The sequence below is a fragment of the Gorilla gorilla genome, chromosome 1 (assembly GCF_029281585.2).
Source record: "Gorilla gorilla gorilla isolate KB3781 chromosome 1, NHGRI_mGorGor1-v2.1_pri, whole genome shotgun sequence".
Taxonomy (NCBI): Eukaryota; Metazoa; Chordata; class Mammalia; order Primates; family Hominidae; genus Gorilla; species Gorilla gorilla.
In genome coordinates, this window is record NC_073224.2 from 200,439,101 (window position 1) to 200,463,780 (window position 24,680).

General features: G+C 53.5%; 2 protein-coding genes across 2 annotated transcripts in view; both read right to left on the reverse strand.

The window, feature by feature from the left end:
* The window catches only part of LOC101149312 (bone morphogenetic protein 8A), a 32,294-nt gene that overhangs the window by 3,649 nt on the left and 3,965 nt on the right, over positions 1-24,680 (reverse strand). The window contains exons 2-4 of the mRNA XM_004025520.5: positions 9,285-9,474; positions 8,724-8,872; positions 686-880 (exon numbers count right to left, since the gene is read on the reverse strand). Of these exons, the coding sequence (XP_004025569.4) occupies positions 686-880; positions 8,724-8,872; positions 9,285-9,474 (534 nt within the window). The remainder of the gene's footprint in view (positions 1-685; positions 881-8,723; positions 8,873-9,284; positions 9,475-24,680) is intronic.
* Positions 3,059-8,695, reverse strand: LOC115930581 (succinyl-CoA:3-ketoacid coenzyme A transferase 2, mitochondrial-like). The gene is given in 2 exon segments (XM_055392148.2): positions 3,059-4,783; positions 4,785-8,695. Coding segments are annotated over 2 exon segments (1,524 nt in total). The 5' UTR covers positions 5,666-8,695; the 3' UTR covers positions 3,059-4,140.

A 24,680-nucleotide genomic window follows, 5' to 3' on the forward strand; every position in this document is an offset into this window, starting at 1 on the left:
GGAACTCTGCTTGTACCATGACCCAGCTCAAAAGCCTGCCATGGCTCCCAATGGCTAGAGTGACACTGTGCCCAGTCCTCCCCTGTCCTTCAGCCTATGAGTGTCTTTATGTTCCAGTAAACAGCCCAGCAGGACCCTCGGCCATCCTGTGCCTCCTCCTCTCTGGAGACCCCTGTGACTCCAGCCCACCCTCTCCTGCCACACCCATTCCCGAGGTTCAAGTGGCTTACGACCAGGCCAGTCAAGGGCTGACTCCCTGGGAAGGAGGGCACGGGGTTGGGTCAGGCCTGTCCCTGATCCTGAAGGGCTTGGCCCAGCTGGGGAGAAAACTTTGCATAAGCAACTGAGGATCCCGCAGGGTGCCCAGGCACAACCGCAGGTCATGAGGGGCTGCGGCTCCCAGGGAAGGGGCAGCTGATTCTGAAGGAGACTCCAGAGAAAGACCTGGAGGAGCCAGGGGGAGAGAGGGGGCCTTCTGGGCAGCAGGGACAGCCAGGACAGGCCTCTGGAGTGCCGGTCACCAGGGTGCATCAGGGCAAAGATGGTGTCAGGAAAGGTGGCTGGAGAGTGGCCGTCAGCTTGAACCGACCTGAGCCTGAGGGCTCTGGGCCACCACTTGGTTCTCGCCCTGCCTCTCTCAGCCAGAAGCCCACAGGGCCTTGGCCCCAGCCTGCCCGACCCTCACCAAAGATCCCTGGGAGTCGGTTGGCCTGCGGCAACTCGTTGGTTTTCTTCGGCTGCTTCCTCCTCAGTGGCCTCACTGCCCGAGGGGTGCGGATGGGACTTGGACTGGCCCTGAAGAAAGTGACCACGAAAGGCTGTTGGGAGCGCGGGGCCCGTTGACCCAGCAGGCCGGCCAGGCCAGGATCCACACTGTGCCCTGAGACAGAAAGGAGAGAGGGGTCACTCATGGGCAGTGGCCCTGCAGCAGACACAGCAGCGGTCTCTCTGCCGGGGCCTGGGCAGGTCCAGGAGCATGGAGGCTGAGGACCCAAGGGGTCCTGCTGAGCCTCAGTTTCCACATCTGAAGCCTGGAGTCCTTGGTCCAGCCCCAGCCAGTCCATGTCTCTCCTGGGGACAGATTTGGAGGAGGTGGGGGGGGGGGTTGAGGGCCTCAGTGAACTGCAGGCAGTGTTATTAGTGACAGCTGTGTCACAGGCATTTGTGAAGTGTTTTACAAGTTGGAAGATTTTTCCCATGGATCACCTCACTGGGTCTTTATGGTAACCCTGCAGCTCCTACTTCACAGGAGACCCAGAGTCCTACTGCCAGTGACTCCGAGAACCAGCGCTCCCACCTTGGTCCAAGGACCCCGAGGCCTGTGTTCTGTCTTCTGTCCTGCACTTTCTGGGGTGTGAATGTCAAATTTATCACCGAGACAGCTCATGGCAGCATCTGCCAGGTTGAGCGAGTGCTTGTTCTGCTGGGCACAGCCCAAGAGCAGGGCATTGTCTCCCTGATGCCCACAAGGGAGATGCCAGGCAGAGCAGAGACATTGGAACCAAGTCCCAGAGCCCAAGTTCTTATGCACGAGCTGGGTTTATGGACAGAAAAGAAAGAAAGAAAAGGCTGAAGCAGAGATCTGACTTGGGCCTCAGCCCCAGGAGGAGTGAAGCCTGTAAACAGGATTGTCCCCCACAGCCGCTTCTAGACTGAGGATGCCGCTGAAAACATAATAACTAACCCTGGAGATGCCAAGCCTCACCAATAAAACTGTGTATCATCCTGTACTTGTTTGGATTTCAATAACCCTTCTATTGTAAAAGCAGTTAACCATGATAAAGTTTTGAGAAAAAATACCATTTTAAAGCCCCTCCAACTCCCATACATTTTCATTTTACTGGGCTATTCTGTCCATTCAAGTTTTACACAGCTGTCAGCCCAGCAAAGAAGTCCTCGTTTTTTTTTTCACCTTTCAAGTAGCCAGGTATGGTGGCTCACACCTGTAATCCCAGCACTTTGGGAAGGTGAGGCTGGAGGATGGCTTCAGCCCTGGAGTTCAAGACTAGCTTGGGAAACATAGTGAGACCCCATCTCTACTAAAAATAAAAAAATTAGCTGGGTGTGGTGGCACATGCCTGTGGTCTCAGCTACTTGGGAGGCTGAGGCAGGAGGATTGTTTGGGCCTGGGAGGCTGAAGTGAGCCATGTTTGCACCACTGCACTCCAGCTTGGGTGACAGAGCAAGATCCTGTCTCAAAATAAATAAATAAATAAAATGTTTGCTGTTTAAAAAACTCTCAAAAGGGTGGGCGCCGTGGCTCACGCCTGTAATCCTAGCACTTCGGGAGCCCGAGGAGGGAAGATCACTTGAGGTCAGGAGTTTGAGACCAGCCTGGCCGACATGGTACAGAAATTAGCCAGGCGTGGTGGCGTGTGCCTGTAATTCCAGCTACTCGGGAGGCTGAGGCAAGAGAATCGCTTGAACCCAGGAGGCAGAGGTTGCAGTGAGCCGAGATTGCGCCATTGCACTCCAGCCTTGGGGACAAGAGCGAAACTCCATCTCAAAAAAAAAAAAGTCTCTAAAATAAACGTTTCAAATGTATAAAATCCCTTGGAGCAGTACACCATAATTTACTTGATATTGGCTCATCATCAGATACGTAGGTTACTTCCTGGATTTCACGATAAAGATGGGAGTGCAACAGAGCCTCTTCACTCCATGCATGGGTGAAATTTCCTGATACTGAATTGCAGAAGCATGATTACCAGCTCATTGTCTTGTCTCTTTAAACAGTGCCAGTTGTTCAGTTTACACGAAAGCACATTTCACCTCCACTTTACAAGCACAGAAGTACACACATATGTACACACATGCATATATGTGGGTCTGTATAAACAGATGCACATACGCTTAGACAAGACATCACACATACAGATGTATTTATTCCTACATAGTTCTCCAGTGCACCCTACAGGTCAAGGACACTGCCTGCCCCACCCTCAGTCCCACTCAAAGGTCAGCCCTTAAGCAGCTGTGCCTCAGTCCCGGTGCCCGCTGGCCACTTGACTGAACAACCAGTGAATCCAGAGACCAACCTTTGACCAGTGACATCACCTGCCACAAACAAAGGAGTGTGGACAAGAGCTGCTGAGACAGGGAGGCTGTGAGCTGCAGGCGCTGACAGGAAGGAGGCCCAGAGAGAAGCCACTGGGCAGAGCTTGGTTCACGGTGAGTCAAGGTTATGGGGAAGCAGCAGAAATACAAGGAACAGCCGGGGCGCAGAGGAAAAGGCAAGTGAGGTCACAACGGGGAGAGAACAGAGCAGCCTGTGTGGGGTGATAACGGTCACCAACCCGGGCACTGGAGTGGCACTCTGTGGACTGGCTGACACATGGGGATGGCCTGGGGCCCAGGGCAGCCCTCCTGGCTCCACATGCAGCTCTGTCCTGCGATTCCCTGGAGACCCCTGCCTGCCATGGGGCCTGGGAGCCCATCAGTCCTGCAGGCTTTCCTCACTATTTGCTTCTGTGCAGCTGTGTTCAAGGGTATTATGGGGGGGTCTCCCAGACACAGGATAGAATGTCGAATTAGATCAGTTACACCACAGACCCTCACAGAGCCCCTCTGAGCCAGGCCTGGCTTGGGTGCTGGGAACCCCTCTGTAGGTCTCACAGGCCAGGCAAGCCTGACTGGGGACCCTTGAAGCAGCTAATCCCAGGTTCCCATTTTACAGAAGCAGAAACTAAGGCCCAGAGAGAGCAGCAACTGTCCAGGGTCCCAGAGCAAGGTGGGTCAGAGCCAGGATTGTCATATACTTTCCAGCAAATTGCAGGGGCCTGGCTGGGTATGGCTGGGCAAGGTGGGGGTGGGGAAGGGGACTAACAGCTGGTCTCAGTTCAGAGCCCTGCATCTGGCAGGCCTGAAGAAGCTCCCCCACCCTACTCCTCTCCTTCCTTGCAGTGCTCGAGGAACACAGAGAGGAGCTGATCTGTTTTCCTTTTGTTTTTAATTAAAGTCGCAGCTCTCTAGAGGAGCACAGTCCACCTAGTCCACCTACCACCTAGGGAGGAAAGTCGGAAGCCAGCAGCAAACCCCCTCCCAGCGCTGGGGAAATGTATTCCTGCGGTAACCAACGTCCCCTGGGGAACCCAGTGGGACCCCTGAGGAGCGCACCTCCCCGCCCAGATCCGGGTCCCATCAGGGTGCCACCTGCTGCATGGGCCTAAAGTTCGGGGACATAGCAAAGGCACACCCCGTGCTCTTTCTGACGTCGTCCACGGTCAGCCCTCTCTTCCTGTGCACGTCGAACAGGGCCTTCTCGGTGATGATGCGGTCCACGCACCGCTTCCCGGTCAGCGGCATGGTGCATTTCTCCATGATCTTGGGGGTGTTGTCCTTTGTGCAGTGCTGCATGGTGACCACTACTCTGGTCTTCTGACTGGACACCAAGTCCATGGCACCGCCCATGCCTTTCACCTTCTTGCCAGGGATCATCCAGTTCGCCAGGTCGCCGTATTTAGAGACCTGCATGGCGACCATGCAGGTTAGGTGGATGTGTCCCCCTCGGATCATGGCGAAGGAGTCGTCGCTGGCGAAGCAGCAGCCCCCGGGAAGCACCGTGACCGTCTGCTTGCCTGCACTGATGAGGTCGGCATCCACCTCATCTTCCGTGGGAAACGGGCCCAGGCCCAGGATCCCGTTCTCACTGTGAAGATGGACAGTCATGCTGGGACTGATGAAGTTGCTGGCCAGCAGGGGGATGCCTATGCCCAGATTGGCGTACATGCCGTCCTCAAATTCCAGAGCTGCGCGTCTGATGATTCGCGTCCTGGCGTCCTTTCTTTTCGGCGTCTCCATCTTCCTCTTTCCTGATCGTTAAGCGCTCGATTAGTTTCTCGCATTTCTGCCTCTTTATTATGCGATCTACATAAATGTTAGGAACGTGGATGTCTTCTGGGGGGAAAGCCCCCACGTCCACGATCTCTTCCACCTCCACCGCCGTGACGTCTGCAGCTTTGCACATGGGCACGTTGAAATTGCGGGCGCTTCTCCTGAAGACCACGTTTCCTGCGGGGTCGGCCTTCCACCCGTTCATTGGGGCGAAGTCCGCCCGGATGGCGCGCTCCAAAACGAAGTGGTCGCCGTGGAACTCCCTCACCTCTCGGGGCTGGCTCATGAGCGCCAGGTGGCCGTCCGGGGTGTAGCGGATGGGGGCGCCCCCTTCCTGGACCAGGGTCCCGTAGCCCGTGGGAGTGTAGAAGGCGGGCACCCCAGCGCCCCCCGCGCGGATGCGCTCGGCCAGGGTGCCCTGGGGCGTGAGCTCCAGCTCCAGCTCTCCTGCCAGGTACTGGCTCTTGCACAGCGTGTTCTCGCCCACGTAGAAACAGACGATGCCGCGGACCTGCCGAGCGGCCAGCAGGAGGCCCAGGCCGAAGTCCTCCACGCCCACGTTGCTGCTGACCACCTGCAGGTGCTTCACGCGGGTCCCGGGCAGCGCGGCGATCAGGTTCTCGGGGATCCCGCAGAGCCCGAAGCCCCCGATCATGACGGTCGCCCCGTTAGAGATGTCCTTCACCATCTCCACCGAGTCCGCGTAGAACTTGGCGCGGGGCCGGGGGCTGGTGGCAAAGCAGCGGGCGCAGCCTTGGGACAGCGCGAGCCCTGAGCCGCCGGCAGGGACCCCGCGCCCGAGCACCGACGCCAGGAGCCGCAGCGCCGCCATAGTCGGCCCGGGTCGGAGGCCAGGACAGGCGGTGTGAGCCCCGCGTGCGCCTCGGGCCACGCGTCACAGAGCAGGGAGGGCGCCCGCGCCCTGACACACTCCCTCCCAGCAGGTCTCCACGGCCAGGCGCAGCCTCCAGGCCAAGCCTGCGACCCGCGACAGGGAGGGGCCGTTCCCCTGCTCCGCCCTGGGCTGGGGGACCCCGAGTCAGTCCTCCGTGTCCAGCGCACAGGCCTGGGCGCAGGACAGAGCTGAGGTCAGGCTCCGCGTGGAGGACACCGGCCAGATCCCCTCCTGCCCCAGTGGAGCCTCAGACACAAACTCCAACCGCCCCGCCCAAGCTTCCTCCCAGCTTCCCCAGCTCATTAGAGACACCAAGTGTCCAATGAGCAGGCGCCACTGGGTGACACCGACGCACATGAACACCTTCACTGGGCATCACTCTGTGCCAAGCACCCTCCTTTAATCCTGTGACAACCCGGAGAGCGAGTGCCTGCCCCACTACAGCCCCCCAGAGCTCAGGTTCACCCCTCACTGCGACAGTGGGGACACTATCCCTCACCTCCATCAGGAAGGGTCCCTGCTCTGAAGAGGGCCCCCGTCTTGTCCTCTGCGTCCCCCCGCCCTCTCCACCTCCCCCACTCCAGCTCCCTGCTCCAACTTGTGTGGAATTTTGCAGTTTTCTTCCCTCTGCACAGAATCACTGCATCACCTGCAGTGTGCAGGCGTCTCCTCACCTGTAAAGGACCTGCTTTGTCCCGGGTTCTCTCCAGCCCCAGCCCACGTCTCTGCTCCCCTTCCCCAGCAAAAGTTCTGGAAAGAACTGTCTCCTGCCTCCACTGCCTGTCTCCCTCCACCTCCTCAGTCAGACCCACACTCCACGGATATTTGAGTCATCAGCAACCTCTGTGATGGCAAAACCCTTGGTCACTTCTCTGTTCTTGCCTTCAGTGCCCACAGCAGGACACAAATGACAAACCCTTGCTTCTGGAAACACTTTACTCTGGCGTCTGGGTCACCTCATCCTCCAGGTGCCCTGCTCCCTCCCTGGCTGGTCTCTGTGGGCTCTCTGTGGCCCCTCCTTGTGAGGTCTCTGGATGTTGGAGGTCCCAGGGCTCTGGGCCAGGCCCTCTTTCTTCTCCACCACTACCCTCCTTCCCTAGATGACCTGGTCCCATCCCATGCTTTAAATCCACTTACATGCCAGCACCTCCCTCGCCTGGGTCTTCACGCTCACCGGTCCCTGGAATGGCATTTCCATGAGGACCAGTGATCTCAGTAACATCCCAGGGGGCTCAGTAATATTCCAGCCAAAAGAGAACCCTTGGCCACCCACCTCAAACCTGCCCTTCAACTATCTTTCCCCAACTCAGGCCAAAAGAAAAATCTATTGAAAAAAAATCCACTGGTTCCAACCACACATCATTCAGGCTTCCTCCTGTTCCCTCACCTCCTCGCCAGCTATAAGCATGTCCTGACACTGAAATCGACTCATCTTTCTCCATCTCCACTGCTACCAACAAGCCGCTCACAGCGCCCACCTGGACCACTGTGGGGCCCCCATGCGTCTCTCTGACTTCACTCTTGTCCCTCTCAGTCTGCTCTCCCACTGAAGTCAGGGGGCTCTTTATGCATATATTAAGTTTTAATTTTACAACAGTTGATAGTTACATAAAACTTTGTAAAGATAGTACAGAGGCTAAGGTGGGAGGATCGCTCGAGCCCAGGAGTTGGAGGTTACCATCAGCTGTGATTGCACCACTGCACTCCAGCCTGAGCAACAGAGCCAAACCCTGTCTCAAAGAAAAAAAAAACTACACAAGGAGTTCCCATACACCTGGATCCAGTTTCCTCTGGGAAATGCTAATATTTTACACTAGTAGGGTACCTTTCTCATAACTAATGAACCAATACTGATACCTTATTATTAAGTAAACACCATGATCGATCTGGATTTCATAACTTCTCCCTAATGCCCTTTTGCTGGTCCAGGACTCAACCCAGGACCCCACATGCACTGAGCTGGTCTTCTTAGGTGCCTCTGGGCTCCTCCAATTTCCCAACCTTCCCTTTTTTTGATGAGCTTGGCGGTTTTGAGAAGCGCTTGTCAGGTATTCTGCGGAAAGCCCTTCTCTTTGAGTTTGTTTGACGGTTTTCTCGTGGCTGGACTGGGGTTTCGGGTTCACGGAGGGGGCCCTCTGAGGCTCAGTGGTCTTCTCCTTCCCTTACACCCAGGGCACATGCTGATGCCGTGCCGGTCACTGCAGTGAGCCTTCCTCACCTGGCTGAGGCGCTGCGCGTCAGGTCCCCCACGCCCTGTCCACACCGCACTTTCGGGAAGCAAGTCATTGGGTGCAGCCCACGGAAGGGGTGGGGAGCTCTGCTCCACCCCGAGAGGGGGGCATCTCAGAGGGTTCTCTTTTAAAAGCCGAATCAGATCCTGTCGTCCTCCACTGCTATTAAATAAAATAAATGACGCTAAGAACCCCAGCACCTGGCCCTGGTTTACCCTGACTCAGAATGGCCCCTGGGACCCCGCCCTCACCGCTGCTCCATGGCGCCCCCTTGCCGGGCCTCAAACACACCCATTTCGTGCCCACTTTGGCCTTTGTATTCCTATTGCCTGGCATAAAAGAGGCTCTCCCCAGTGTCACCTGTGGAATGAACAAGGGCGTGAATCCCCATCCTGTGGAAGAGAAGACGGGGTCTGGAAAGGTAAGTCCCAGCCAAGGTCACTGAGGCAGGGCACTGCCAAGCTGGGTTTCAAACCTAGCCTCCTGGCCTCAGTGCCTGAGGGTACAGACACTTCCCCTCCTTCCCTTCCCAGGACAGAAACTCCCAAGGTGGAGGCTGCTCCGTGGGAAGAGCCGCCTGCTTCCTGGGAAGCAGAGGGAGAGGAGGGAACACCCCCACTAGGCCAGACCTCGTGCCCTGGACCTCAGTGACCCTTGCAGCAGGCACAGCTGGTGAGGCTGGGCACCTGAGGCCACAGGAAGCCGCTACCACTGCCTGTGCTGGCACAGAGAAGCCCCAGGGGCTGCAGAGCCCCCAGCCTCACCATCCTCAGTCTCCACATAGAGGCGGAGTCCCAGGTCCTTGTGACGCTTCAGCAACCAGCAGTCACTGGCTGCTGTGACATCCAGCACCAGCCAGCCCTCGTCTCCAGCTCGGAGCGTCTGAAGATCCAAAAAGAACAAGTCAGACTCCCTGTGGACATGAAAGAACAATTAACCGGCGGCCGGCACAGCTGCCTCCGTGTCTCCAGGGCCCGCTGGGGGCTGTCACCGGAGCGTCTCCCACCTGACTGTGGCTGCGCCCCTTCTGAGCCTCATCTCATTGCCTCAGCCCACAGAGGTGTACACATGGGGAAATTGAGGCTCAGTGACCTGTCCAAGTCCCCACAGCCAGGATGGCAGGGCAGGGACTTCAAGTCAGGATTGTCACTGGGGCTCTTCCCACAGTGCAGGGGGCTCGGGCCAAGCATCTTTCCCATCTTTGAGGGTCTCTTTCGGGTCCTCTGGGAAATGCTCCACCCACCCCCACTCCCTGCTGGGCTGCCTTGACCATGAGACTGTGAGGCGGGAAGGGGTAGGGGGCACCTGGGCCAAGGGGAAGGCACCTGTTGGACTGCTCCTGGACCACCTGGAACATGCTGACGTGGAGGGTCCTGTTGAGCAGGTAGATGCTGGGCACCTTGTAAATCCGGAACTCCGCAGCTGTGACCACCTCCCCAGCCGGGATCTGGGTCAGGTCAAAGCGGAACTCCTTCCAATGGGGCTCCTGGTGGCCCAGGGCACGGTCTCGCTCCACTAGAAGACAAAGCATCGCTGGGCTGGCACTCAGAATGGCTCGGGCTCTGGAGGAGGCAGAGCTGGTGTGAGCCACCGCCCCCAGACACCCAGCACTCAAGGTGGAGGGGACCCAGGGAGGCCTGGGTGGGGCTGGCTTCATTTTGTGCAAACGTTTGTTCCAGGCTTGGTCCCGGGGTGTAGACAGGGCCAAGAGGCCCTGCAGCCAGGCTCACCCTGAGCCCTGCACCTGGCTGGTGCTCAACAGGCCCCAGGTTCCAAATCCCGAACTCCCGTTGCGCCCCCTTCTCGGCCCAGCTGGTCCTGGGACCCAGAGATGAGACAGGAGGGAGCCCCCTCTGGGAGCTTCCAGGCTAAAGGGAAGATGGACATTGGACCCAAGGCAGAAAAGGGCCCCAGCTCTGCAGGGAAACCTGGTAGACAGGGACATAACCGACATAACCGACGGCATCTCAGGGGACATAAGCCATCCAGAGCCTGCCCGCTGCCTGGATGGGAGGTGCAGTAGCGGAGGGCTCAGGGCTGACAGCTGAGCTGGGCTGAGGCATGAGTGCGAATCTGCCATGGTGTCAGGGAGACGGGCCCTGCAGGGGCCGGCCAGCCAAGGCAGAGGGCCAGAGCAGAGGCGTCTGAGGGCAGGGCAGGGAAAGCAAGCACCAGGAAACAGCAGAGGGCAGGAGACCCACGTTTCCTTTCTGGAACAAAGTGGAAGAGAAAGGAGGGAAACGTGGAAAGGAACAAGAAAAACCAGGGCAGGAGTGACAACTCCCGGAGAGGCCAGTCAGGTGCTGGGGAAGTCGGAGGGTCTCACTGGGTGATGGGATCTGAGCAGGTGGCATCTGAACTGGCTTTGAAGGGTGGGATGGGTCTTGGTAGGTGGAGAAGGTGGCAGGGAGGGTGCTCTAGGGAGAGGGGACCTCGCATGCACAGGGTGGAGGCGCCCACAGGTCAGCGATGTTGGGGACGGCACATGAGCTCTGCTGCGGCCTGCCTGCTGAGGGTTCGAATCCCGGGCCAGGAGCCTGGGCTGCGCCTCTGGCCAGTGGGAAGCACAGGGGACGGGGGCAGCAGGGAGGCGGCGTGGGTGGAGGGGAATTAGAAGACACGGTGGAGGCAAGGGTAGAGGCCAGGCTGGAAGTGAGATGGGCAGCAGGGCCCCGTGGCAGGGGCTGGCCTGCCAATCAAACAAAGGCTGCAGTTGCGGAATAAAGCCCACATTTCCCCAAGTGTCCGGAAATATCCGGAAATACCCAGGACGCTATATTTAGGGCAGTCTAACTTTAGCCTCCCGTCCCTTTCAAACTCTAGAAATCTGTGTTTCCGGAAAGCAGGGGTGGGAGCCGCCCAGTGCCTTCCCCAAAACCCAGCACTGAGATTTCAATGATATGTTTGTGAGTCTTTTTAAAATTTCTCTCTGGTTACTGGGCTCAGTGACCACAGTCAGGTTTGGAAAAGCACCAGGCTGTGCGGGCCGAGGCGGATGTGGGGAGCACTTCCTGTCCTCGCGGTGGGAACCTGGTCCAGACACGGGCAGGCGAACAGCTGTGTGGGGCGGGGGATGGGGCCAGACGTGTGTGGGCAGAAGGAGGTGGCCGCTCATCCCAGCCCAGGGCGGAGGAAAAATGAACTTGCCTTGTCCCACAGCACCTGAGGGTGCTGGGCATGCAGCAAAAGCTCGCCTGAGAGCCGGGCTGCTCAGATGCCGTGATGTAGGCCACGATCTCTTCCCATAGGCAGAGATCACTGATGGCAGAGTTCTGGACCTCCTACCATGAATATCTACACACGTATGCTCTCTTCCCTAACACACTCACACAATGACTTGGGTGACAATTTCAGTGGGTTCAGGAACTGCAGATCCCCCTGTGTTACATGGCTGTGTAAAAATCCCCCATTTGCAAGACGAAATCAGTCCATGCTGTTGGCTGTCACAGGGCATGCGACAGTGACGGAGCAGCTCAGTCCCGGCTCCTGTCCGCTTTCAAAGCGTGGCTCTATGTGCTTGTGCCCCAGGGCACAGCAGGGCTGCTGGGTGGGTCCTGGGGCTCAGTGGTGTCCCTGTTGGCAGACCACATGCTGACTTCATGTGGGATCCGAGGACTGAGGGAACAGCCCACAAACCCATCAGCTCTGTGGGGACGCCCGTGCTGTGGCCTCCCTCCCCGCCTGACCTGTGGGTCTACCCAGGCTGACTCAAGAGTTTTGCTCAACTGAACCGACCTGAGTTCCAAACTTCCGTGCTGTGGGCTTGTGAAATCGATAAACCACCCAGGAATTCCAGCACAGGAAACTGCCTCCCCTGGCTGTTCCAGGCAAGCCTGGAAGTTGGGAATTTTTTAGGAAAATAATGATTTTTATCAGAAACTGATAAAACTTCCTGGGGTGTGGCACTGAAATAGGCATTACTGTGACTGGGCAAAGGGAGTGTCCTTTCTTTGCTGGAGCCATGTGGGTCTGGAGATGGCCAGTGGTTGTGCCTTTGGATAGAAAAGATATTTCTCAAAAGCTGGGCCTGAGGAAGAGCATTTGTTGGGACCCAGATTTTCCCCTGTGAAGGTTCATGGGCAGACAGCCCCTGCTTTAGCTGCTAAGAGAGCATTGAAAAGGGTAGATTCTCTGGCCAGTAGCTGGGATCCTGGTCCCAGTCCTGACCCTGTGAGCAACCTGTGTGATATCAGTCTCCTTGTCTGCGAAGTGGGGATTCTGTCCTTCCCACCCAGGGCTGTGAAAGGGCAGGGGCCGTGGGATAGGAGTGGCGGCCATGGCTCTGGAGGTTAACAGCTGCTTTTCCAACTTAAAGTATCAAAGTGACAATACCCAGCCAGGACCATCAGAAGACCACGTCTGAAACTCAGCAGCCATGGTGGGGAAAGGGAGACGTTCAGTTTTCTTTTTTTCTTTTTTCTTTTTTTTTTTTGAGACGGAGTCTTGCTCTGTCTCCCAGGCTGCAGTGCAGTGGCATGATTTCAGCTCACTGCAAGCTCCGCCTCCCAGGTTCACACCATTCTCCTGCCTCAGCCTCCCCAGGAGCTGGGACTACAGGCGCCAGCAACCACGCCTGGCTAATTTTTTGTATTTTTAGTAGAGACGGGGTTTCACCGTGTTAGCCAGGATGGTCTCGATCTCCTGATCTTGTGATCTGCCCGCCTCGGCCTCCCAAAGTGCTGGGATTACAAGCGTGAGCCACTGCACCCCGCTAGTTTTCTTTTTTTCTAAATAAAAGTATGGAATGAGAGAAATCTATCAGTTCAGCTTCTGGGTGCCTCCTTTTCACCTGCCTGATCTTTGTCAAGGCACTTAACCTTCTGGGCTCAGTGTCCACGCCTGCAAAATAACACTTTGAAACAGGGTCAAATGAAAACTGTGAAGAGCCAGGTTTGTTGACGGTAGTCAGTACTTGGTTATGGTCCAGCGAATGCTTCTCCCACCCTATTCGGGAGCATTTCCTTGTCAGTGAATGCCCAGCCCCCACCTTCCCATAGAACCAAGGTCTGGAATCTCCCAAAGATGCCTGGCTGAGCGGCAGCACCTCAGCAATGCCACTGGGACGGTCCCCCAGTTCTGGCTCGGACAGAAAGTACCAAATACAATCTCCTCCCATGTTCCCACACGTGGAAACGGAACCCTGACTCCTCGCTGGGCTCCTTCTGCTACCGTGGACCACCTCCGTCTGATGCTGGGAAATGGGGCATTAAAACCATGCTGGAACTGGCCAAAAGCACTCGAGGCCTCTAGACAGGTCCTCAATATACAGCATGCAATGCCTGCTGCTGCCTCCCAGTGGCTGCTGATTTGAGGGTCCATGGAGGGAATTCATGGGAAAGGCCTAGGTTTGCACAATGTGATTTCTTGGGTTTTCCCAGTAAAATTCTGCTGCCAGTTGTAAGGTTGGGAAGTTCATTCCAGGGCTCCCTGTCAGATTCAGATAGGCTGGGGGGCCCATGAGGGAGATGCTCTCTGTCCAGCCAATGTCCTGATCCCGATCATCTAAGATACATCCTGCCAGGAATCCTCTCTCTATGGTGGCCCTGAAAGGAGCCATTGATGTTTGGAGCAAGGTTTCTGGGCAGTACATCTATTTCCCCCATCTGCAAAATCTGGGACAGTGATCCTATTTTTGAGGGTCCCATAATTTCACTTTTGGGCATGAAGGAGGAGGTTCCTGACTCTGTTACCTTCTCATGATCTGAAGGCTTTATAAGAATACTGACTTTTCCTCATTCATTTTTCCTGGTCACAGCCAGGAATATGAATTAATTCATTATTCAGTACATTTTAAAGCAGTACTAATGGTGCACAAGTCATTATTAGGTGCAGGAGACACTGAGGTAAGCAAGATGGGGCAGCTCCTGCCCCCGTGGGGTTTACAGGCTTGCAGCGAAGTCAGATAACAAGCAGGAAAGTTAACAAACAAGATTAGCCTATGTGCTAAGTGCTAGGAAGTACACAAAGATGGGGGACTGGGAATAACGCAGGGAGTGTGGGGGCTGCCTTATTTATGTTTTTAACTTGATTTTGAAATACTTTAGGATTATTAAGATCTAAAGAGAAGTGGAATCAACAGTGCAGAGACTTCCCATACATTCTTTCCCTGATAGCTTCCCCTAATGACAGCTTCTTACATAACCAACCTGTAGTATAAGCAAACCAGGAAATTGGGGGGGCACGGTGGCTCACACCTGTAATCCCAGCACTTTGGGAGGCCGAGGCGGGTGAATCATGAGGTCAGGAGTTCAAGACCAGCCAGGCCAAGATGGTGAAACCCTGTCTCTACTAAAAATACAAAAATTAGCTGGGCGTGGTGGTAGGTGCCTGTAATCCCAGCTACTCAGGAGGCTGAGGCATAGAACTGCTTGAACCTGGAAGGCGGAGGCTGCAGTGAGCCAAGATCGCGCCACTGCACTCTAGCCTGGATGACAGAGTGAGACTCCGTTTCAAAAAAAAAAAACAAAAACAAAAAAACCAGGAAATTGATACTGTTAACTAAATCCAGACTTTTCTCTAATTTTACTAACTGTCCTACTAATACCCTTTTTCTGTCAAGAATTCAATCTAGGACCCCATGTTATTAATACATGAATACATTTAGTGTCATTTCCCCTGGGGTCCCTCCGATCTGACTATTCCTCAGTCTTTCCTTCCCTTTCAACCTTGACACTTTTTTTTTTTTTTGAGACAGGGTCTTGCTCTGTCACCCAGGCTGGAGTGCAGTGGCACAGTCACAGCTCACTGCAGCCTCAAACACCTGGGCTCAGGTGATCCTCCCACTTCAGCCTCTGGGGTAGCAGGGACCACTGGTACACCCCACCATGCCCAGCTAATTTTTTAAACAATTGTTTATTGAGACAAGGGCTCACTGTGTTGTCCAGGCTGGTCTTGAACTCCTGGGCTCAAGCAGTCCTCTTGCCTTGGCCTTCCAGAGTGCTGAGATTACAGGCATGAGCCACCATGCCTGGCCTTGATACTTTTGAAGAGTGCTGGTCAGTTATTTGTAGCATGCCCCTCAATTTGAGTTTGTCTCATGTTTTCTCATGTTTAAAATGAAGTTATGGATTTTGAAGAATACCACAGAAGTGTGTGGGGGAAAGAGAAATCAATCTGTTACTGTGTCTCTGTAGAAAAAGGAAGACATAAGAGACTCCATTTTGATCTGTACTAAGAAAAATTCTTCTGCTTTGAGATGCTGTTAATCTGTAACCCTAGCCCCAACCCTGTGCTTGCAGAAGCATGTACTGTATTGACTCAAGGTTTAATGGACTTAGGGCTGTGCAGGATGTGTTTTGTTAAAAATGTGTTTGCAGGCAGTATGTTTGGTAAAAGTCATTGCCATTCTCCAGTCTTGAGTACTCAGGGACACAATGCACTGCGGAAAGCTGCAGGGACCTCTGCCCAAGAAAGTCTGGGTATTGTCCAAGGTTTCCCCACACTGAGACAGCCTGAGATATGGCCTCGTGGAAAGGGAAAGACCTGACCAACCCCAGTCTGACACCTGTAAAGGGTCTGTGCTGAGGAGGACTAGTGAAAGAGGAAGGCCTCTTTGCAGTTGAGATAAGAGGCAGGCATCTGTCTCCTGCTCATCCCTGCGATTGGAATGTCGTGGTATAAAACCCGATTGGACATTCTATTTACTGAGATAGGAGAAAACCGCCTTATGGCTGGAGGTGAGACATGCTGGCGACAATATTGCTCTTTACTGCATTGAGATGTTCATGTAAAGTCAAACATAAATCTGGCCTACATGCACATCGAGGCATAGCAACTTTCCTTAAACTTATTTATGACACAGAGTCCTTTGCTCACATGTTTTCCTGCTGACTCTCTCCCCACCATTACCCTATAGTCCTGCCACATCTCCCTCACTGAGATGGTAGCTAGTGATCAATAAATACTGAGGGAACTCAGAGACCAGTGCTGGTGCGGGTCCTCCATATGCTGAGTGCCGCCTGGGCCCACTTTTCTTCCTCTGTACTTTGTCTCTGTGTCTTATTTCTTTTCTCAGTCTCTCATCTCCACCTTTCGAGAAATACACGCAGGTGTGGAGGGGCAGGCCCCCTTCATCTGGCGCCCAATGTGGGGCTTGAACCCATGACCCTGAGATTAAGAGTCTCATACTATACTGACTGAGACATGCTGGCTGCAATACTGCTCTTTACTGCATTGAGATGTTTGTGTAAAGTCAAACATAAATCTGGCCTACATGCACATCGAGGCACAGAGCCTTTCCTTAAACTTATTTATGACACAGAGTCCTTTGCTCACATGTTTTCCTGCTGACCCTCTCCCCACCATTACCCTATAGTCCTGACACATCCCCCTCGCTGAGATGGTAGAGATAGTGATCAATAAATACTGAGGGAACTCAGAGACCAGTGCCGGTGCAGGTCCTCCGTATGCTGAGTGCCGGTCCCCTGGGCCCACTTTTCTTCCTCTATACTTTGTCTCTCTGTGTCTTATTTCTTTTCTCAGTCTCTCATCTCCACCTTTCGAGAAATACCCACAGGTATGGAGGGGCAGGCCCCCTTCAAAGTGATATGCCCTTCTCAGAGCATCAAATGGGACAATATGATACCAATCTATCTTATTACTAGTGGCGTGAACTTTGATTCCCTGGTTACGGTGGTGTCTGCCAGGTTTCTCCACTGTAATGTCACGATTTTTCATTTTGTAAATAATAAATATCGTGAGGAAAATACTTTTTTTGTTTTGTTTTGTTTTTTGAGACAGGGTCTCACTCTGCCGCCCAGGCTGGAGTCCAGTGGTGTGATTATAGCTTACTGCAGCCGCAACCTTCCAAACTCAAGTGATCCTCCCACCTCAGCCTCCTGAGCAGTTAAGACTATAATGGGCCAGGCACAGTGGCTCCTGCCTATAATCCTAGCACTTTGGGTGGCTGAGGTGGGTGGATCACAAGGTCAGGAGATCGAGACCATCCTGGCCAACATGGTGAAACCTCGTCTCTACCAAAAAACAAAAAATTAGTCATGTACAGTGGTGTGTGCCTGTAGTCCCAGCTACTCAGGAGGCTGAGGCAGGGGAATCACTTGAACCTGGGAGGTAGAGGTTGCAGTGACCCAAGATTGCACGACTGCACTCCAGCCTGGGAGACAGCGAGACTCCATCTCAAAAAAAAAAAAAAAAAAAAGAAAGAAAGACTGTAAGCATAGTGCCACTATGCCTGGCTAATTTATTTTTTGTAGAGATGAAATCTCACTATGTTGCCCAGACTGGTCTTGAACTCTTGGCTCACCTTGCTGGGATCATAGACATGAGCCAATAGTTGATTTTCTTTCTTTTTCATTTTTTGAGACAGGGTCTCACTTGGTCACCTAGGCTGCAGTGCAGTGACGCAACTTCAACCTCCCAGGGCTCAAGGGATCCTCCCACCTCAGCCTGTCAAGTAGCTGGGACTACAGTCATGTACAGTCATGTACCACTACACCTGGCTATTTTTTTTGTATTTTTTGTAGAGATGGGGTCTTGCCATCTTGTTCAGGCTGGAATAGTGATTTTCTATTTCCTTCTTTCCTTCTACATTTATTAACTGGAATTCTTTTGAAAGGAAGACTTGTCCTGTCTTCTACAGTTATTTATTTATTTAAATATTTATTTTAAGACAGAGTCTTGCTCTGTTGCCCAGGCTGGAGTGCAATGACATGATCTTGGCTCACTGCAACCTCCGCTTCCTGGGTTCAAGTTATTCTCCTGCCTCAGCCTCCTGAGTAGTTGGGACTACAGGTGTGTACCACTACGCATGGCTAATTTTGTACTTTTTTCAGTAGAGATAAGGTTTCACCATATTGGTCAGGCTAGTCTCGAACTCCTGACCTCAGGTGATCTGCCCGCCTTGGCCTCCCAAAGTGCTGGGATTACAGGCGTGAGCCACTGTGCCCAGCCTAATTATTTATTTATATCATTATGGATTCAAGGGTATTTATTTTATTCTATGGGCTATATCCAATACTATTGTTATTTATTTCATTGCTCAAATTGTTCCAGTTTTGGCCACTGGCAGCTCCTTCAGGTTGGCTCCTGTGTCCTTCTGACCGCCCCCATCATCCTTTTCTGAGCACTTCTAACTGGCACCACAAGATGCTCCAGGTGCATCCTGGGAGTTTCCATCCCCACCCCTGGAATCAGCCATTTCTGCAAGGAGTTCTGTTTTGTTTTGTTTTGCTTTTTGGAGAGAGATTTAGAAACCAAGATTTGGGCACTGGGTTGCTCACTGTCCTGCAGTGTCAATACTTTTAGGCCCTTTCAGTGGACAGAGCTAGGAAATATATGTGTGTACATTAATGTGTGCAAAAACACACATCTGTATGTATTGGTATATATATTTTTTTTATTTTAAATATCTGAGATCATACTGGCACCTCCAATTCCAGTCCAGTGTGGGGTTTCCCTTTTTTTTTTTTTTTTTTTGAGACAGTCTCACTCTGTCGGCCAGGCTGGAGTGCAGTGGTGTGATCTCAGCTCACTGCAACCTCTGTTGCCTGGGTTCAAGCGATTCTCCTGCCTCAGCCTCCCAAGTAGCTGGGATTACAAGTGCCTGCCACTAAGCCCAGCTAACTTTTGTATTTTCAGTAGAGACAGGGTTTCACCATCTTGGCCAGGCTGGTCTTGAACTCCTGACCTCATGATCCACCCGCCTTGGCCTCCCAAAGTGCTGGGATTATAGGCGTGAGCCATTGCGCCCGGCCCAGTGTGGGGTTTCTTTAGATGTGATGTTTGAGAAGGCCTCATGAGTAAGATACTCTAAGATCAGACCTGAACACTTCTGGGCATTGCTGGCAGGAATGCAAAATGGCACAATCCCTAGGGTAGGAAATCTGGCAGTAATCTAGCAAAATGATACATGCTGTGACTCAGAAACTGTACTTCCAAGAAAATGTCCCAGCTGGCTGTGATGGCTCATGTCTGTAACCCCATCACTTTGGGAGGCCAGGCAGGAGGACCACTTGAGGCCAGGAGTTCAAGATCAGCCTGGGCAACATAGGGAGGCCCTGTCTCTAGAAAAGTTTTTTAAATTAGCCAGCCATCAGAGGTTGCAGTGAGCTGAGATCACATCACTGCACTTTAGCTCTTTGTTTTGAGGCAGAGTGAGACCCTGTCTCAAAACAAAACAAACAAACAAACAAACAAAATTAGCCAGACACAATGGCACTTTGCTTATAGTCTATTCAGGAGGCTGAGGCAGGAGGATGGCTTGAGCCTGGGAGGTGGAGACTGCAGTGAGCTGTCATTGTGCCATGGCACTCCAGGGTGAGACTCTGTCTCAAAAAAAGAAAAAGAAAAAAGCAAGGTGAACAGTACAGATAATATACCCCTTGCTACAGTTTGGATGTGTTTTATCCCTGACAAAACTCAGGTTGAAATTTGATCCCCAATGTGGCTGTGATGGGAGGTGGGACCTAGTGGGAGGTGTCTGGGTCATAGAGATGAACCACTCATAGACTAATGCCATGGAGGAGGGGGCCAGTGGGTGGGTTTCCCTCTCAGGGGAATGGATTAGTTCCCTAGATGGGGGAGGCTGTTAAAAAGTCTGGCTTGCTCTCTTGCTTCCTCTCACCACATGCTCTCTTTGTACACACCCACTGTCCTTCCACTTTCTGCCATGAATTGAAGTAGCCTGAGGCTCTCACCAGATGCAGCTGCCCACCTTGAGCCTTTCAGCCACTAGAATTGTATGCCAAATAAACCTGTTTTCGGCTTGGCGTGGTGACTTACGCCTGTAATCCCAGCACTTTGGCAGGCTGAGGTGGGTGGATCACCTGAGGTCAGGAGGTTGAGACCAGCCTGGCCAACATGGTGAAACCCTGTCTCTACTAAAAATACAAAAAATTAGCCAGGTGTGGTGGTGGGGCGCCTGTAGTCCCAGCTACTTGGGAGGCTGAGGCAGGAGAATCTCTTGAACCCAGGAGGTAGAGGTTGCAGTGAGCTGAAACTGTACCATTGCACTCCAGCCAGGGTGACAGAGCAAGACTCCGTCTCAAAAATAAAATAAAATAAACCTCTTTTTTTTTTTTTTTTTTGTAAATTACTCAGCCTTAGGGAGTCTGTTACAGCAACACAAGATGGAATAAGACAACCTTGTATCTAATAAAGGGTGAGCCCATCATCATCATCACTATCAAACACGGGTCACCTTGAACAGGTTTCTCAACTGTGGCACCACTGACATTTTGGCCAGATAATTCTCTGTTGTAGGGGCTGTTCTGTGTACTGCAGGATGTTTAGCAGCATCCCTGGCCTCTGCCCCTTAGCTGACAGCAGCACTCCCTTCCCCTCCCCATTTGCAACAACTAAAAAGGTCTCCAGATATTGCCAAATGTTTCGTGGGAGGCAAGATTGTCAGTAGTGGAGAAACACTGCCTTTCAAAAATGCTAGGGATCCATTCATTAGTCTAAAACCTGGAAAGTAAGGGGAAAAAAATACCCTCGACTGTAGGAGAAGGAACCAGTTGTGTGAAGATGTGGACAGCCTTCTAGGCAGAGGGAACAGTGGATACAAAGGCTCTGCATGTTTGAGAAACATCAAGGAGGCTGGTGTGGTTGGAATCTAGTGGTCAGGGGGCTGAGGTGTATGAGGAGGTTGGAGTGACAGGCAAGGCCAGTTCATCTCCAAGAAATCCTGTTTCTCAGCCTCCAAGAACTCAGCACAGTGATTCAAAGAAGCCCTGTGACTTGGGAAGAACTTCAAAACTTCAATTGCTGCCAACCAATATTGTGACAGTGCATGACCTTGGGAGGTGAGAAGTCACTTGGGCCACAGTGCGCCTGTAGAGCTTTCTGCAGCCAACAGGGACTGGTGACAGCCAGTTCCAGTGAGACACACCGGCTGGGGGGTTTGGCTCAGAATCCAGGACAGACAATGCCACCCATGCGGAGCTGCACATGGGAGGCAGAAAAGGTTACTTTCTGAACCACCTCACTGTGGCTCTGGGAAAATAAACAATCAGAGAGCCCTCAGCCTCCTCCTCCAGCCTCGGATAAGGCAACCTCAGGACCCTGCTCTTCCAGGAAAGGCCACTGTGGGCAGGAGGTGGCCTTCACCGGGCATGGCCACCAGCCACTCCAGGCTAGGCCTCCAGATGCCAAACCCTGCGACCCTCAGCCCGACATCAACAAGGGCTCTGGCTATTTTTGTGCTCTGGGCAATTTAGTCTCACCCAGACAACCTAAATCTGTCTTATTTCTGACCAAAAAGTGGGACTTCAAAAGACACCCTCATCCTCCAGCTCAGAGCAGAATCCTGTGGCCTGTGACCTGTCCCATCTCCCCTCAGACCCTCCCCGGCCCCGAAGGGCCCACAGGAAGAGTGTCCCAGGGCCCTCCCTGTGCTGGCCCTGCCATCTGTCCCTCGGGCCTCTTGTGCCTTCTGCCTGCAGATGCCTCCTGCAGAGTCCCTCCTGGAAGCTGCTCTCCCCGGGCGGCCCCGTCCCTCTCAGTCCGACTGAGAAGGCTCCCAGTCCTCAGACCCCAGGCAGGTCAGGCTTTCAGCCTCTCCCGGCCCCCATGCCAGGGCTTGCTGCCTCTGGTTCAGCTGTTCCTCTGGACAGCGAGCCCTTGGAGGGCCGGGACGGAGCCACGTGGGTGGACATGGGAGGCTTGCATGTCAGCTCATCGGCCGCTGTGTTCCGGGTCCCCAGAGCGGGGGTGCCCTGGCCCCTTCTTCCCAAGGGCCTCTTGTCCCCAGGACAGCGGCTCAGTGTCCGGCACTCAGAGCCCTTTGGGCTGGGTATCACTGCCAGTCTGGGTGTGGCTACCATGTCCCCATGTGACTCCATCAGAAGCCACCGACATTCCCGTTGCTGTGGACCTGCCTCCTCTCCCAGCCTGGCCCGAGGGTGGACAGCGGCTCCCCCAGAGCCCCGGGTGCATGGGCTGGGCCTGCCTGGCTGGTCCCACAGGCAGCAAAGGCGGTGGGGCAGGGGCACTTCAGACCCAAAAGAAGGCTTGGGCCCCATAGCCTCTGCAGGTCAAGGGAGGGCGGGACTCATGACCTGTTGGTTCTGCGTCCTGAAGGGGCTTCTCCCACCCAGAAATCTCAGCACCGCCTCGAGGCGGGCCCAGGGCTCCATGCTGAGGTATTTCCAGCCGGGTCTCATCACTGGCTTGCTTCAAGGGCTGTTTCCATAAATGGTGCTGCTCTCATAATTACCGGTCCAGGCCTCAGACAGTTCTGGACCCCAAATTAAAAGGGAACACCCACACATGCCTCCACATCAAGCCCGCCAAGGCCAAGAATAGATCCCAGGAGATGTGAGCAAGAAAGACGCAATTCCTCCAGTGAAATCCCGGGAAAGAATGAACTGTGGGAATTTTCCAGAAAGAAGTGGTCATGGTGACACATCCTCTCTTGCCTGTGGGAAAGAGGTTCCGGGAGGAGGGGGGCTGGGTGCACCTCCCCACCCTGTGCCTCAGCCCAGAGGAGCCCCCATCAGCAGGCACGGGGTGGGCACATTCTTTGGTCAGAGCTGGAAAGGACTTCAGGTAACCCTGCAGAGATGGGGAAACTGAGGCCAAGGAGGGGCAGAGGGTTTCCAGGGTTAGATTAGAGGCCTGTGTCAGAATAGAGGCCTGTGATGTGGATGTTCACACTGGGGGCCAGTGTGAAATGAGTGGCCCTGGAGTTCAATGGGACATATTGGGATAGGGGTCACCTGTCAACAAGGCCCTCCTATCAACAGACACCCGAGAATGCCCGTGAAGCCACCTTCCTCCAGGCAGGGCCCTGTGGGGACTTGGGGTTCCAGGGGAGGGCCCAGGGAGCTATGGCACCCATTGTTGGCCCACACACAGACAGGGAGGGCCAGCTCCACTCTGTCCCACCTGACCAGGCCCAGGCTCCTCCTGGCTCTCCCTGCCTCCTGCTGGGTTCCTCTTTCCCTCAACTTCCTGCCACGGGGTGGGGGGCAGGAGCAGGGAAGAGTCAGAATTGGTCCTGTTCTCAGGTTGTTCAGGGGTTGCTGGGGAGGAGGAGAAAGAGGGGCTAGGTGAGCCCCTGGGTCACACAGGCAGAAAGCGACTGGAATCCTAAGAGAAGTGCATGCAATGCAGGTGGGGCTTCTGCCTGGAAAGAGCCTGTCCCTGTGGGATTGTGGGGTAGGGGCAGAGAGATTTATGGAAACCCTGACCCACCTTCATTTAAAAGTGGGTGGAGTTTTCACAAGCAAAAATGGAGTTAAGTGTATTCTATGAAGGAGCTACCCAACGAGCAATGGCGCAGAAGTGGGGCACAATCGATCAGCCCGCATTTGTGAAGTTCCTACTGTGTGTCGGCCTCCAGCTGGCCACACTGCATGCAACCCCGGGAGGCTGGCTCACTTACCTTGCCTCAAAGGTGTGGAAACTGAGTTTCAGGGACTTTAAACAAGCTGCTCAACATTGCACAGCTCCCAAATGGCACACGCAAGATTAAAATCCCTGCTTTAATATATCCACAGAGGGATGTGGATAAAAGTGCTCAGAACAACCTGAATGTCCATAACAATGGATGGACTGTGGTATGTATATTCATGCAATGGAATACAACTCAGTTATGAAAAAAAGAACTACAGATACAACAACATGGAGGAAAATGGAAAAAGAAGCATGCTGAGTCAAAGACTAGACTCAAGAGTATGCACTGTAAGATTCCATTTATGTGAAGTTCAAAAAACAGGCCATGGCAATGAAAATCAGAAAGTAGTTGCCGGAGGGATTGTCTGGTAGGAATGGGGCTCCCTAGGGGCACCCAAGTTACATGCTTCTGCAGAATCTGAATTTTGTAGAATGAGCATGCATTATTTCTATAAATTCCCCCCAAATAAAAATACTTTAACAACAGGCTTCTCAGCTTACAATACACATTCACATTCAGTTCAATTCGACAGCACTTACTGCATCTAATGATAGGCGGGGACCTGGCCTGGGGTGGAGGCAGCTGCTGTGTTTCACATGGAGGCAGGGAGACAACCTGCTGTGTGGCCTTGGGAAAACCACCTAACTGCTCTGAGCCTCTCTCTCCTCTCTTTCAAACACAGATGTGACAGGAATTGTGAGATACCAATGAAGGAAGAGATGCAGAGGTTCTGGGCACGTGGGCATCACTGGGTATCATCTCACACAAGCCCAGAACAGTCCCATAAGATGAGTATCTCCATTTTATAGAGGAGGAAACTGAGGCTTGGGGAGGTTGACTGGAAAGCCCAGATGGCACTGAGATCAGGTGTTGGCGTCAGGATGCAAATTCCTTGTGTGCGGGTCAGAAACCCCCAATCTAGCCCTCTCTGTCCTGCCATTGTTCAGCCCCTCCTGTTTCCAGATGGGGTGTTGCTGTCTAGCTCACCCGACAATTACCTTTAGGGCTCATGTATGTATTATGTGTCTCTAGACTAGAAAGTCATCTCCCTGAGGGCAGGGACTTTACTTTTCTCATTGTTATATCCCCAGCAACTAGAACTCTGCCTGGTCCATGATAGGTGCTACAGAACTATTTGCTGAATGAATGAATGGGAAAATGAAAGAGGTCCCTAGTAAAGAACCAAAGGAAGTGGCCCTGGGGCCCACGGAGATGGTGCCACCCTTCCAGGTCACACGGCTGGCAAGGGCAGAGCAGGACCCGGGCCAGGTCCTGAATTCCCACTCAGTCCTGCTTCTCCCAAATCCAGACGGCTCTGTTCATCAACACCCCTGTCCATGGCCACCAGAGACCACAGGAGCAAATC